Source organism: Zootoca vivipara, chromosome 6 (assembly GCF_963506605.1).
Source record: "Zootoca vivipara chromosome 6, rZooViv1.1, whole genome shotgun sequence".
Classification (NCBI taxonomy): domain Eukaryota; kingdom Metazoa; phylum Chordata; class Lepidosauria; order Squamata; family Lacertidae; genus Zootoca; species Zootoca vivipara.
The window spans coordinates 16,181,854-16,195,385 of record NC_083281.1 but is presented as its reverse complement, the minus strand read 5'-3'; the positions used below and the strand labels follow the sequence as shown (position 1 = coordinate 16,195,385).

General features: G+C 51.0%; 1 protein-coding gene across 2 annotated transcripts in view; it reads right to left on the bottom strand.

Annotated features, from left to right (window-relative positions):
- Window positions 1–13,532, bottom strand: part of EXOC3L2 (exocyst complex component 3 like 2) — a 40,544-nt gene that overhangs the window by 19,560 nt on the left and 7,452 nt on the right. For both annotated transcript variants that reach the window (XM_035117669.2, XM_035117670.2), the window contains exons 2-5: window positions 12,390–13,090; window positions 3,071–3,713; window positions 722–836; window positions 191–301 (exon numbers count right to left, since the gene is read on the bottom strand). In XM_035117669.2, the coding sequence (XP_034973560.2) occupies window positions 191–301; window positions 722–836; window positions 3,071–3,713; window positions 12,390–13,068 (1,548 nt within the window). In that variant the 5' untranslated portion in view covers window positions 13,069–13,090. The remainder of the gene's footprint in view (window positions 1–190; window positions 302–721; window positions 837–3,070; window positions 3,714–12,389; window positions 13,091–13,532) is intronic.

The window sequence follows — 13,532 nt, the reverse complement described above, 5'->3', positions numbered from 1 at the left end:
CCGGAATCCTGCCTATTGACCGTAATAAACAAATTGCCACCTTGCCAAACTGTGGCCAGTAAGTGTAAAAGGTTGAAGCTCCATGCAGACGTGAAGGAAGAGCAAAGGGGAGAGCGAAGCATGCAGGCAGAAGTCCAACAGGCTTGGGCGAAGCCGCTGGCTCCTTTGGGTGGCCAAGTGTCCCACCTACCAGTATGACTTTGCCAGACAGGCCGAACTGGAAGCTGTCGCCTGCGTCTTCTTGCGCCCACCTCTCCTCCTCCTTCTGAAGCTCTTGGCTCATGTCCTCGGTGATCTTTGCCTATGAACAAGCAAGGAAAGGTGCGTAGGGGGCACACACCAGGGAGAGGACGGACGAAATCGGCGGCTTGTCTACATGCCTGCCACCCTAAGAGCGTAAGAAGAGCCTGTGCTGCATCAGGCCAGAGGCTTATCTGGTCCAGCGTCCTGTTCTCACAGTGGCTAACCAGATGCCCATTATGGGGAACCTGCAAGCAAGGCCCCTCTCCCCTCCTGTGGCTCCCAGCCCCTGACTTTCAGAAGCATTGCTTCCTCCAACTGTGGTGGGCAGAGAATGGCCATTCTGGCTAGCAGCCACCCATAGCCCTCTCTGCCATGAATTTGTCCAATCCCTCTTTTAAACCCAATTAGCTTCTTGCGTTCTCATTAACCGCAGCAGAAAGCTGCTCCCCCATCACCCTTTTGCGATTCACCGTTTTACCTTCACAGCAGCGATGAGGTCCTCTTCCAGGCTCAGTTGGGTCTCGGGGGACAGCAGCGGGCCGAGCTCCTGGGTCTTGACCAGGGAGGAGATTTCTGCTCGGCCAAGAACTTCTCTGTGCAGTGGAGAGAAAGAGGGCGAGAGTGAGAAGCCGGATCTCCTCCAGAGGGATGCATAGTACATCACACACACACACACACACACACACACACACACACACACACACACAAAACGTGCCCTCACATGGACACTTGGTGGGGTAGCAGGAGAGGGCTTTCTCGGTGGTGGCTGCTGCCAGAAAACTTTGGAACTCCCTTCTGAGAGAAGCCAGACTGGACCCCTCCTTGCTGTCCTTCCACTGGCAGGTAAAGACTAGGGCTGGGCGATATATTGATATATTGTCCGGTTTAAAGTCCACATTGTGATAACGGTTTCATAATTTTCGACCTGGCAATATATCGCAAATCATGTGTGTGTTTGTGTGTGTGCATGCGCGCGTGCACTATGCAACAATCACAATGTGGGAGAAACCATGAAGCCAGCCAATGCCTTTATATTAGGGGTCGGCAACCTAAGGCCCATGGGCCCACGGGGGCCGTTTAACCGGCCCACGAGCCGCCCCATAACTGAGCCACCCGCTCGGCGAGTCCCCGGCACAGCGGCACAGCGCTACACCAGGACTCGCTTCCGCCGTGCTGAAAATCACGTCTGCGCCGACGCAGATGCTGGAAATCGCGGGCATGATCCGACCCACAGAGAGATCTCCACTGGAGTGAATTGGCTCAGGTGAGGTAAACCTTGCCGACCCCTGCTCTACATAGCTCCATCCTTATTTCAGACATCGTGACATATTGGTATATCACAATGCTTAGCTGGTGATATATGTCGATGCTGAAAACCAGATATCGCCCAGCACTACTTTGTTCTGACAGGTCTTAGGGATCTGATCTGATTGTTTTTTAAGGAAAGGACGTTTACATAGCGCTCTGCTGCTTTCACTACCTGTATTCAAATGTATCTATTTTTAAATATTGTTTTAATTCTATTAGAGTTTAATGACTCTTTAATGATGGTCTTTTATACAATTTTAGCTTCTAATATTTTATCTGAGCTGTTTTAATTTGTGTAAGCTGCCTTGATCCCTGATCTGGAGGAAAGGTGGGATTTTAATAATAATTAATAATTTCCCCAACCTTCCTACCTTCTGTGCCGAAAGGCAAGACTTTGACAGCCTCGCAGCCAGGGCTGGCTGGAGTCAGATGTGTCTGGGGCAAAGCTTGTAGTGAGCAAGGAGTCACTCTGCACATGCTCAGGGGCGTTCTGTTATGACTTCATAAATCCCTGGGCTGAACTCTACCCTGCAAAATCAGCCGCGGGATTACCTTTGGCTTTGGTGTTCAAAGCCCTTAATCAAGGGTGCTTCATCAAAGGGACAGGCTGTGTGTTAAGTATTAGTCACATATTTGAACTACCTTGTTTATTAAGAACAGAAGAACAAAACCGGATCAGAACAAGCGTCTGACTTCCCCAAGCCCGGGTGGATGGGGTCGTTTTGGCTCCATGAGGAACAGCGCTTGGGAAAGCATGCCTATAAATGGAAGGGGGCAAGGGAATCATAGAGGTGGAGGGAACCCTGAGGATCATCTAGTCCAACCCCCTGCAATGCAGGAACATGTACGTTTCCGAGCACAATTCAAAGTGTTGGTGCTGACCTCTAAAGCCCTAAATGGCCTTGGCCCAGTATACTTGAAGGAGCGTCTCCACCCCCACCGTCCATTGCGGACACTGAGGTCCAGCTCTGAGGGCCTTCTGGCAGTTCCCTCAGTGCGAGAAGTGAGGTTACAGGCAATCAGGCAGATGGCCTTCTCGGTGGTGGCGCCCTCCCTGTGGAATGCCCTCCCATCAGATGTCAAAGAGAAAAGCATCTACCAGACTTTTAGAAGGCATCTGAAGGCAGCCCTGTTTAGGGAAGCTTTTAATGTTTAGCAGACCATTGCATTTTAATAATTTGTTGGAAGCCGCCCAGAGTGGCTGGGGAAACCCAGCCAGATGGGAGGGGTATAAATAATAAATTATTATTATATTATATATAAGTAACTATACAACCTTTAGAAGACATTTGAAGGCAGCCCTGTATAGGGATGATTGTTTTATATATAAAAAAGTTCAGTGTTTAATTATCTTTTTATATATGTTGGAAGCCACCCAGTCGCTGGGGCAACCCAGTCAGATGGGGAGGGTATACATAATAAAATTATTATTATTAATATTATTATTATAGAATAGGACAGCTCATCAGGAAAAGGTTGGAGAGCATGCAGATCGCCCAGATCCGTCCCTGCCTTTTACCTCTGGTAGATGTTCCTGCTCCAGTCCAGGACGAAGTAGAGGTCGGAGATGCTCAGCTTCTTTTGGACCGCCTCGGCCAGGCACCTGGCCAGTCCCAGGTGGAAGCTGCCGAGGTAGACCCCGAAGGCCTCATACTCCTTGGGGTAGGCATGCAAGAGGTGGAACTTGACGGTGCAAAGGTCCTCCAGGGCGCACTTGGCCAGGCGGTCCATCTGCGTGGCCACAGGGAGGACCCTGCCCTCGGTGCACTGGCGCAGCCGCTGTCCAACCAGCTGGCGCACCGCCTCAGCCCACTGCTGCTTCATGGCTCGCGGACGGGGTCCGCAACCCCCTGCCCTGTCCCCTTGAGCCGCCAGCCACTTGCAGTCGGTGTCCTCCTCCTGCTCGATCACTCGCACCACGAGCTCCAGGGCGGGGCAGGAGCTCTTGCCGGCCAGAGCCTCGGCCAGGACGGCCCAAAGCTCCTTCTGCAGGGCCTCGTACAGCAGCGCCACGTCCTTGGCCTTCCGACTCCCAGATTTCCGGACTTCGCTGCCCTCCGTGCTCTGCTGCCCATCCTGCTCACACTCGGCCTCCAGTTCGATGATGTGCTCGTCAGCCACCAGGAGATCCCTTTTGTGGATCAGGTTCAGGATTTCCAGAACTGGAGCACAAGGAGGAAAAAGAGATCCACAGTGTGTCTAGGGGCTATTTCAGAGTACAGTCGTACCTTGGAAGCCGAACGCCTTGCGAGTTGAACGTTTTGGCTCCCGAACGCCGCAAACCCAGAAGTGAGTGTTCTGATTTGCGAACGTTCTTTGGAAACATTAGCAGGATTTGAAACCCACTTCTAATGTAACAAATAATATGGATAACACGGATTGATTTAAAATATAGAATATGGAATATTATGCAGTTGTAAATGTTGACATTAGGACCCATGGAGGGGAAGTCTCGAGATTCAGAGTAATCTCTATACAGTGGTACCTCGGTTGTCAAACGTAATCCGTTCCGGAAGACCGTTCGACTTCCGAAACGTCCGACAACCGAGGCGCAAAGGGCTGTCGGCAATTTCAGTGGTGAAAATGGAAAAATACGCCGCGGAAGCCGTTCAACTTCCGAGGCGCATTCGAAAACGGAAGCAATTACTTCTGGGTTTTCGGTGTTCAGGTTCCGAAACATTCGGCTTCTGAGACACTTGAAAACCGAGGTTCCACTGTACATGGATATGCATTTGGAATGTTACAAATTTATATTTGCAAAATCAAATAAAAATGATTTCCAAAAACCAAAGAACAAAGTGTGTCTAGGCGTGTGTGTAACTGACTGGAGGTAGGTTTGTTTGTTTGTTTGTTTGTTTGTTTGTTGTTTATTGCATTTATATCCCACCTTTTTCTTCAAGGTGGCCTGCACATGGTTCTCCCCTTGCTCATTTAACTGCCACAACAACCCTGCAAGGTAGGGTAGGCTGAGAGGCAGTGGCTGGCTCCCAAGGTCACATGGCTGCGTGGAGATTTGAACCCTGGTCTCCCAGGTCCTGGTCTGACACTAACCATTGTACCACACTGGCTCTCACCTTTCTGCCTGCCAAGGGTCACCATGGCGATGAGCCAGGAGCCTCCTAGTTTGCATGCTCAAGGTGTGCCCCTCTGGGATGCAAGGAAGAGGGCAGCAAAGGTGGCGTTACCTTCACCCTCTGCCAGCTCACTGGTTCTCTGTGTCCTGCCCAAGCTACGGTTTGATTAGCTCAGTGGTTCTCAAAGCAGGTTGTATTTCCGGGGGGGGGGCAATATTACCTAGGCAGGGGGGGGCACTGATAGGGGTAAATGACTATCAGGACTTTGAAAAGCTGGTATCTCTGGATCAAGTTCATCCATTTGGGCAAATTAATTTAACTAGTTTTCCTTTTATTTTGAATAGACGTGCAATTCATTGTTGACTGTTTAGCATTTTATTATGTTGATATCTTCCTTAGCGGACCATGCAAAGTGCTAGGACGCTTTTCATAGGGCCCTGGGAACGACTTTATGGAACCAATGGAACGGTGGCCTAATGAAAACCTTTGGGGACCACTGCAATAGGTGAACAGTTTGGATTCGGACAGCTCCTCCCTGCACGATGCCCCCAACCTCAAGAAGAAGAATTTGGATTTGATATCCCACTTTATCACTACCCGAAGGAATCTCAAAACGGCTAACATTCTCCTTTCCCTTCCTCCCCCACAACAAACACTCTGTGAGGTGAGTGGGGCTGAGAGACTTCAGAGAAGTGTGACTAGCCCAAGGTCACCCAGCAGCTGCATGTGGAGGAGCGGAGACACGAACCCAGTTCTCCAGATTACGAGTCTACCACTCTTAACCACTACACCACACTGGCTCAGACCAAAAAGGGTCCTGGAGCTCCCTAGGAAACAACTCTTGGTGTGTGACCTTGCAAGGAGATAATGCCTGACCACACACAGATTGAAACAACTGCTGGATTTGGGGGTTGCGTTCACTAATGCCATTATCTCTGGCGATCCCATGTTGACTCTGCACACAGACAATGCACCCTTGTTCCATGTTCCAAGTCACAAGGCTTTCCATCATCTTCCAGCTCCTGGCCCCTTCCTAACCCACATTCCTGAATTAGCCAGGGGCTAACATTTAAAAGGTGATCAGGCTTGCTTGGAATCTGCGCTTCCTGGCTTGTAAACCCCAATGCCTTATGTCTTGTGTTTAATCTCTGGTGCGAGAAACAATGTCACAAGACATGGGGTGTGACCTGAGACATCCTGCATCACCTTATATGTGGTGCAGTTTGGAAACTCCAGCTGGGGCAGAATTCAGCAGCTAGGTTGCTCACCGGGGCAAGACGGCCTGCACTGTCTACCAATTAGTTTCTGAACCAATTCAAAGTGCTGGTTTTGACCTATAAAGCCTTAAACGGCTCAGGACCGCAATAATTCAAGGACTGCCTCTTTCCATATACAGTAAACCTACCCGGACCCTGAAATCATCTTCTGAGGCCCTTCTTTGTGTGTCTTCTCCACATGGGGTCCAGAGGGTGGCAACACAAGAACGGGGCCTTTTCTGCGGTGGCTCCCCGTCTGTGGAATGCTCTCCCCAGGGCGGTTTCGCCTGGCACTTTCATTATACACCTTTAGGCACCAGGAAAAAACATTCCTCTTCAACCAGCCTTTGACTGGTTGGCACAAGATAACCTTTTAAATGTGTTGTAGGAGGGAGCGGGGAGGTTAGGTTTTTGTTCTTTTTTATGTACTTTGTGTTTGCTTTTTATCTTTTATTTTAATGTTGTGAACCACCCTGAGATCTACAGATGAAGGGTGGTATAATAAACAAACAAACAAAAAGACCCTGTATACCCACCAGCGACCCATCCTTGGTGGATGATGGGAGACACCACAGCTCAGTGACAGAGCAGGTGCTTTGCATGTAGAGTCAATCCCTCTCAACTCCACTTAAAAGAATCTCAGATAGCATGAGACCCTGTAGGGAACTTGACTAGATGGGTGGAGAGCCAGCGCGGTGTAGCAGGGGTCAGCAAACTTTTTCAGCAGGGGGCCGGTCCACTGTCCCTCGGACCTTGTGGTGGGCCAGACTATATTTGGGGGGGGGGGAATTCCTACGCCCCACAAATAACCCAGAGATGTATTTTAAATAAAAACACACATTCTACTCATGTAAAAACATGCTGATTCCTGGACAGTGCACGGGCCGGACTTAGAAGGCGATTGGGCCGGATCCGGCCCCCGGGCCTTATGGGTTAGCGTGTCGGACTAGGACCTGCGAGACCAGGGTTCAAATCGCCACTCTGCCATGAAGCTCACTGGGCCAGTCGCCCCCTCTCAGCCCAACCTACCTCGCAGGGTCGTAGTGGGGATTAAAAGGGGAGAGGAACCATGCACAGCACCTTGAGCTCCTTGGGAGGCAAAGGTGGGATATCAAGAAGCAAAGCTGTGACAGGATGGGCACTGGAGGCGCAAAGGGGGCAATCAGGCTTTGAACAGCTCTGGATCAAGTTCATCTGTTTTGCAAAAATTAATTCAGCTGAAGAGTTTTAACGGGGCTCTGAATAAATGTGCAATTAATTGCCACTTGTTTTGAGCATGCTACGGTATTCCTTAGCAGGCCATGCAAACTGCTCTTCCGAATAATGCTTTTTTTTTATCGGGAAGGATAGCGGGCAATTGGGGGGGGGACAAGTTCATGGAACCAAGCGGGTACGGGGGGGGCGCAAAAAAGTTTGGGAGTCACTGGGCCACAACCTCCATCGTCCTAAATGACCTGGGCCTGTTTGGCCGACCCTGATGAGAGCTGGGAGCCCCAAGGACATCTTATGGGTCACAGGTTGCTCCCCACCCTTAAGCTCACAGCTCCACAGGCCGAGGGGCAGGGAGTGTCTGAGGACAGGGGGCACCCCATCAGCCTCGGCGCTTTGGGTGCTGGCTCCGCTTGTTGCAGCGGTGTGTGCAGCCCGGTGGCAGGAACAGGGGCGACAGAACTGGCTCCTGGCCGGAGTCCTCACCTCTCCCAGCCCCAGAAACATGTTGTTTAACTTATTGCTTCCGTTAGCTGCCTCCGCTGTGTATTTATATAGCAGCAGCAGAATGGTTGCCAGGACTCAAGATCTTCCCCGTATGGGATGGCAGACACACAGATCGCTTGACCCCTGCCGTTTGGGGTGGGGTGGAAGCCCCCTGGCACTGGATCCTGGGATGGGCAACCTGGGCAAAGCAGTTAATTGGGCTGCTTCTGTTCAGCCATAGAAACCCCTGTTTTGAAACAGCGGAGAGGGGTGCCAGGTCGTTTCAGGGGCCAATTCGAGGTGCTCACGTTGGGGACCCAAGCTCTGAGGACCTGAAAACCCGCCTCCTTTCCTGCAAACCCTCTCAGGCAGGGCTGACCCACCCATGAGGCAAGGTGAGGTCATGGCGTCAGGTGGCAGGATGCAGAGGGGCAGCAAGGAATGCATTGTGCCCTGCAGCGAAGGCTGCAGTCTGTCCCTAGGAGGCAGCTGCCCCCCCAATAAACAAAGACCCTTAACTAAATGACCAATTGCATCTCATATAAGTCAGTTCTGCCCCCCCCCCCGAACATAAAGCCTGCCCGCCCCTAAAATAAATCCTGTTTATGCCCATGGCTGCCGCCCCCCCCCCAGCTCAGTCAGTAGACATGAGACCCTTAATCTCAGGGTCATGGGTTTGAGCCCCACATTGGGCAAAAGATTCCTGCCTTGGACTCTTGGGGTCCCTTCCAACTCTACAATTCTACGATTCCTCCTGCCCTTGTTCCTGATGTAAATCTTCGCTCACACCATTGTGGGGGCGCACAACATTTTGTGGTTCGCCTCCCTTGGGCCAACCTTGCTCTTGGGTGCTGAGCTTGCCAGAGTTGGCCCTCTTAGCGGTTCTTCTGCCCTCAGAAGCTTGTGGGGCAGCCCAGCAGGAGACAGTTTTCTCTAGGGCAGCCCTTAAACTGTGGAACTGCCTCCCCACAGAGGCACCCTTGGAACCTTCATTGCACACGTTTGATACGTGAGGTGTTATGTTTTTAAGGATCCACCTTATTTTGTGGCTGCAACTTGTTTTAAAACGTTTTTCAAGGACATGGGGTTCTTTTTTCTACAAATCCCCCTCCCTCCCCATTCTGGATCCCAGTCGACAACCGAAAACCCGCTTCCGTTTTCCCGTTTTCAGTACCGTGGTTAAATTGCTGTAGCCCATCCTGGGAGCTTAGTATGAATGGTGGGTGAAGAACTAACAAATAAATAATACGAATGGCCATGCCTGGTTCCACTTGAGAGTCAGTGTGGTGCAGCGGTTTGTTATAGTGTCAGGCTGGGACCCGGAAGACCTGGGTTCGAATTCCCCACTTCACCATGAGGCTTGTGGGGCAGGCAGTCTAGCCTACCTCACAAGGTTGTTGTGGGGATGGGATGAATGAGAGAACCATGCGTGTCACCTTCAGTTGCTTGGAGGAAAAGGTGGGATATAAAGCCAAATTAATGACTGATTTTATAGGTCTTTTTTTAAATTAAGAAGAATGCTTTGGGAGGGGGGGTGTTTCTGAGCACCACAGATATTTCATCTTCGAAATGGGTGCTTTGCGGGTCACGTTGGGCAAAAGATTCCTGCGTTGCAGGGGGTTGGACTAGATGACCCTCATGGTCCCTTCCGCATGATTCTATGCTGGAGCAGCAGAAAGCAGCCAGGTAGACAAGCAAGCAGAGGCGTAGGAGGGGGGGGGTGTTTTCAGCAGGAGTCTTGCAATCTAGGGTGATGGAGGCTATCTTTGGCAAACGGTTCCAGGCGGTTGAAATTTTGGGAGAGGAAGGAAGGCTCTCTCCCGGCTTGTGGAGTAAAGTTGAATTGGTTCTGCATATTCATTTCCCAGTTTGCCCTGCTCTCTCCCAGTGCTTTTGGAGGCTTTTTCCTTCCCTCTGGGCACATTCCCCAGCAAGGTCAATGGGCCACTTTTCTACTCCTGCAATCAGGAGGGTCAATCAGGCTGGAACAATGAGCCCGCGAGAACAAAAAGCAAAAAAAGCAATAAAGAAAGACCCCCTCATTAGCTTCTCCCCAGTCATAACCTGAATAAACAGGCTGGCCCTGGAGTGAAGAGAAAAAATAAAACCATCAGGTCTTGTTTCAGTCCCCTTGGGAAGGACTTTGTAGACAGCCAAGGATCGGCTGCCAAGGCACAACTTTCAGCAGCTAAACATTAAAGTCTTTTCGATGAGAAATGACCGTGTCGATTCTGTGAGGTTCTGGGCCAAGGCTGATCCCATCAGAAGATAGGAAGCTGACTTACACAGACTCCCATCTTTGCACAGTGTCCAGCACATACACGGCCTGTCACCAGCTCTCTCCAGGACAGTGTACATTGTGAAGGGGTATGCCAGCCGTTTTCAAATACTGTAGGCAAAAGGCTGTCACATAGAAGAAGAAGGAGCAAGCTCAGTTTTCTGCTGCTCTAGAGGGGATGACCCAAACCAACAAGAAAGGAGATTCCAACTAAACATTAGGAGGCTTCTAGGCAGAGGGATGGGGGTGGCGCTGTGGGTTAAACCACTAAGCCTAGGGCTTGCTAATCAGAAGGTCGGCGGTTCAAATCCCCGCAACGGGGTGAGCTCCCGTTGCTCGGTTCCAGCTCCTGCCAACCAACCTAGCAGTTCGAAAGCACGTCAAAGTGCAAGTAGATAAATAGGTACCGCTACAGCGGGAAGGTAAATGGCGTTTGCGTGCGCTGCTCTGGTTCGCCAGAAGCGGCTTAGTCATGCTGGCCACATGACCTGGAAGCTGTACGCCAGCTCCCTCGGCCAATAAAGTGAGATGAGCACCGCAACCCCAGAGTTGTCCACGAGCTGGACCTAATGGTCAGGGGTCCCAGAGGTTGGGTGGCCACCTGTCAGGGATTCTTTCGGCGTGACTCCTGGGTGGCAGGGGGTTAGACTAGGTGCCCGCTGGGGGAGCCTTCCAAAGCTATAACTCGCGTGATTCTTTGGCCAAAGGCACACGTTTTAATAGTGAGGTTGCCCGACTCTTTGGGTGGCACCACCATACCATCCGTAATGGTGTTTCACAATCTTTTCAAAAGGGAGGACACTTTGCAATACGGTGCCTCTGCTCACACATTATTGAAAGGCTGCATTTCTGGCTTCTTCAGCCTGGTGACTTCCTGACCTATAATTCCTGTTAGCCCCAGCTTCGTACAGCTGTGGCGGCTGAGGCTGATGAACATTAAGAACATTGGATTTTTCAACTAAGCTCGACTCCGAGTGGAATCACTGAAATTTAATTTAAAAAATTCCTTCCAGCAGCACCTTAAAGACCAACTAAGTTTGTCATTTTGGTATGAGCTTTCATGTGCATGCACACTTCTTCAGATATGTTTAGTTTAGTTATGTTCATTAATATCAATGGGTCTTCTCTAAGCAAAACTGAGTTGAGCACCATCCATAAGAAGACCTCTGCCGCATCAGGACAACGGCCCACTTAGTCCAGCCAGATGCCCGTGGGAAACCAGCAAGGAGGATTCGAACACAAGAGCACTCTCTTTCCCCGTAGTTTCCAGGGGAAGCGGCAGATTATCCCGATTTAAAGCCAAGAGAGTTGTTCTTTGGGTTATAGATATATTGGAAAAAATCATAATGTTCTGACAATGCCCTGCCCCAGTTCAAAATACACCCGGGACATTTCCTGCGGCTGCATTTACATGCATCCAGATGAGAAGCATCTACACCTTCACTCTGAAGGGGACCTGGGGAGGGAACTGAACCCCCGACTGTTACAACTCACTGCATTGGTGGGAAAGGCACAAATACAGGAAGGGTGACACCTGGCTTGAGAGCAGTACATGTGAAAAGGATATAGGAGTCTTGGTAGACCACAAACTTGACATGAGTCAACAGTGTGACGCAGCAGCTAAAAAAGCCAATGCAATTCTGGGCTGGGCATCAATAGTATAGCATCTAGATCAAGGGAAGTAATAGTACCACTGTATTCTGCTCTGGTCAGACCTCACCTGGAGTACTGTGTCCAGTTCTGGGCACCACAGTTCAAGAAGGATACTGACAAGCTGGAACGTGTCCAGAAGAGGGCAACGAAAATGGTCAAAGGCCTGGAAACGATGCCTTATGAGGAACGGCTTAGGGAGCTGGGTATGTTTAGCCTGGAGAAGAGAAGGTTAAGGGGTGATATGATAGCCATGTTCAAATATATGAAAGGATGTCATATGGAGGAGGGAGAAGGATTGTTTTCTGCTGCTCCAGAGAAGCGGACACGGAGCAACGGATTCAAACTTCAAGAAAGAAGATTCCACCTAAACATTAGGAAGAACTTCCTGACAGTAAGAGCTGTGCGGCAGTGGAATTTGCTACCAAGGAGTGTGGTGGAGTCTCCTTCTTTAAGCAGAGGCTTGACAGGCGTATGTCAAGAATGCTTTGATGGTGTTTCCTGCTTGGCAGGGGGTTGGACTGGATGGCCCTTGTGGTCTCTTCCAACTCTATGATTCTATGATTCTATGAAATAAGTACAGTGGAACCTCGGTTGCTGAACGTAATCCGTTCCGGAAGACCGTTTGACTTCTGAACTGTTCGACAACTGAGGCGCAATGGGAGGTTGGCAAAATCCATTGGGGGGAAAAGGAGAAATGTGCCTTGGAAACTGAGGCGCGTTCGAAAACAGAAGCATTCGCTTCCGGGTGATCAGTGTTCGAAAGCCGAAACGTTCGACGACCGAGGTTCCACTGTGTATAGAAGCAAGAACAATGCAACCAACAGCTCCAACATGAAGGCTGGGAAACTCTCCTGATGAAGAAGGCAAAAATCACAGACTTACCAGAGAGCGGCTCCTTCACCTTGACCTCGGCCTCCTCGGTGACGGGCGCCGCTTCCGACGCCTCGGTCTGGTTGAGCTTCTCCACCAGCGAAGCTCTGCGCACCTTCCCACCCAGCCCGATCTTGAGGAAGGACATGCGCTTGTCTCCCCCACCGCCGTTCTCCTTCTCCGACAGGCCGCATTCGAAACCGTAGAGGCTCTCCTTGCGGCGGCCGTTCAGGAGCTGGAGCAGGCTGAAGTCTTCGGAGCTGCGCCGCGTCTTCCTCTTCTCCGGGGTCCCCTGGTTGCCCTCCGTCAAGGGGATCATCATGCGGCCCAAGAAGGACCTCCTGTCCGAGCCCTTCTCCCCGCTGCCGGGGGACTTCTTCTTCCCTTTGCCAATGCGGAAGGGAGACAGCCCCACCAGCTTCTCCAGCGTCGCCCGCCGCCTGTAGCACCCCTCGGGGCTGCCGTTGAAAAGGTCCCGCTCAAAGCTGCCACCGTCATCTGGGGAAGGGTTCCTGCTCTCAGGGGAGTCACTCCCCAGGAAAGAGTCTCTCTCGTTCTCCTCAAGGTCTTCTTCAAAAGGGTTGGTTCCCCGGTGACTTTCCTTCTCCAGGATCAGCGAGCCACCCCCACCGCTGCCACTCGTGTCCCCGTTGGCCATCTTGAGCTTGCAGGGGTTCTTAAGGACCGGCATGGCAGCCAACGCACTGCAGAACCTGGAAAGGAAGGTGGAAAAATGGTGAAGGGGTCAGGTGGTGGCAATGGGAGAGCCTGAGGAGGTTTCGGGGAGACATTCTGAGCATTTTACTGTAATGTGTGTAATGTTTCATTCAGCCCGGACACTGAGATCCAGCGCCGAGGGCCTTCTGGCGGTTCCCTCATTGCAAGAAGTGAGGTTACAGGGAACAAGACAGAAGGCCTTCTTGGTAGTGGCACCCGCCTGTGGAACGCCCTTCCAGCAGATGTCAAGGAAATAAGCAGCTATCCTATTTTTAAAAGACATCTGAAGGCAGCCCTGTTTAAGGAAGTTTTTAATATTTAATGCTGTATTGTTTTAATATTCAATTGGGAGCCGCACAGAGTGGCTGAGGAGACTCAGCCAGATGGGCGGGGTATACAACAATAACAACAACAACAACAACAACAACACTTTGGGGA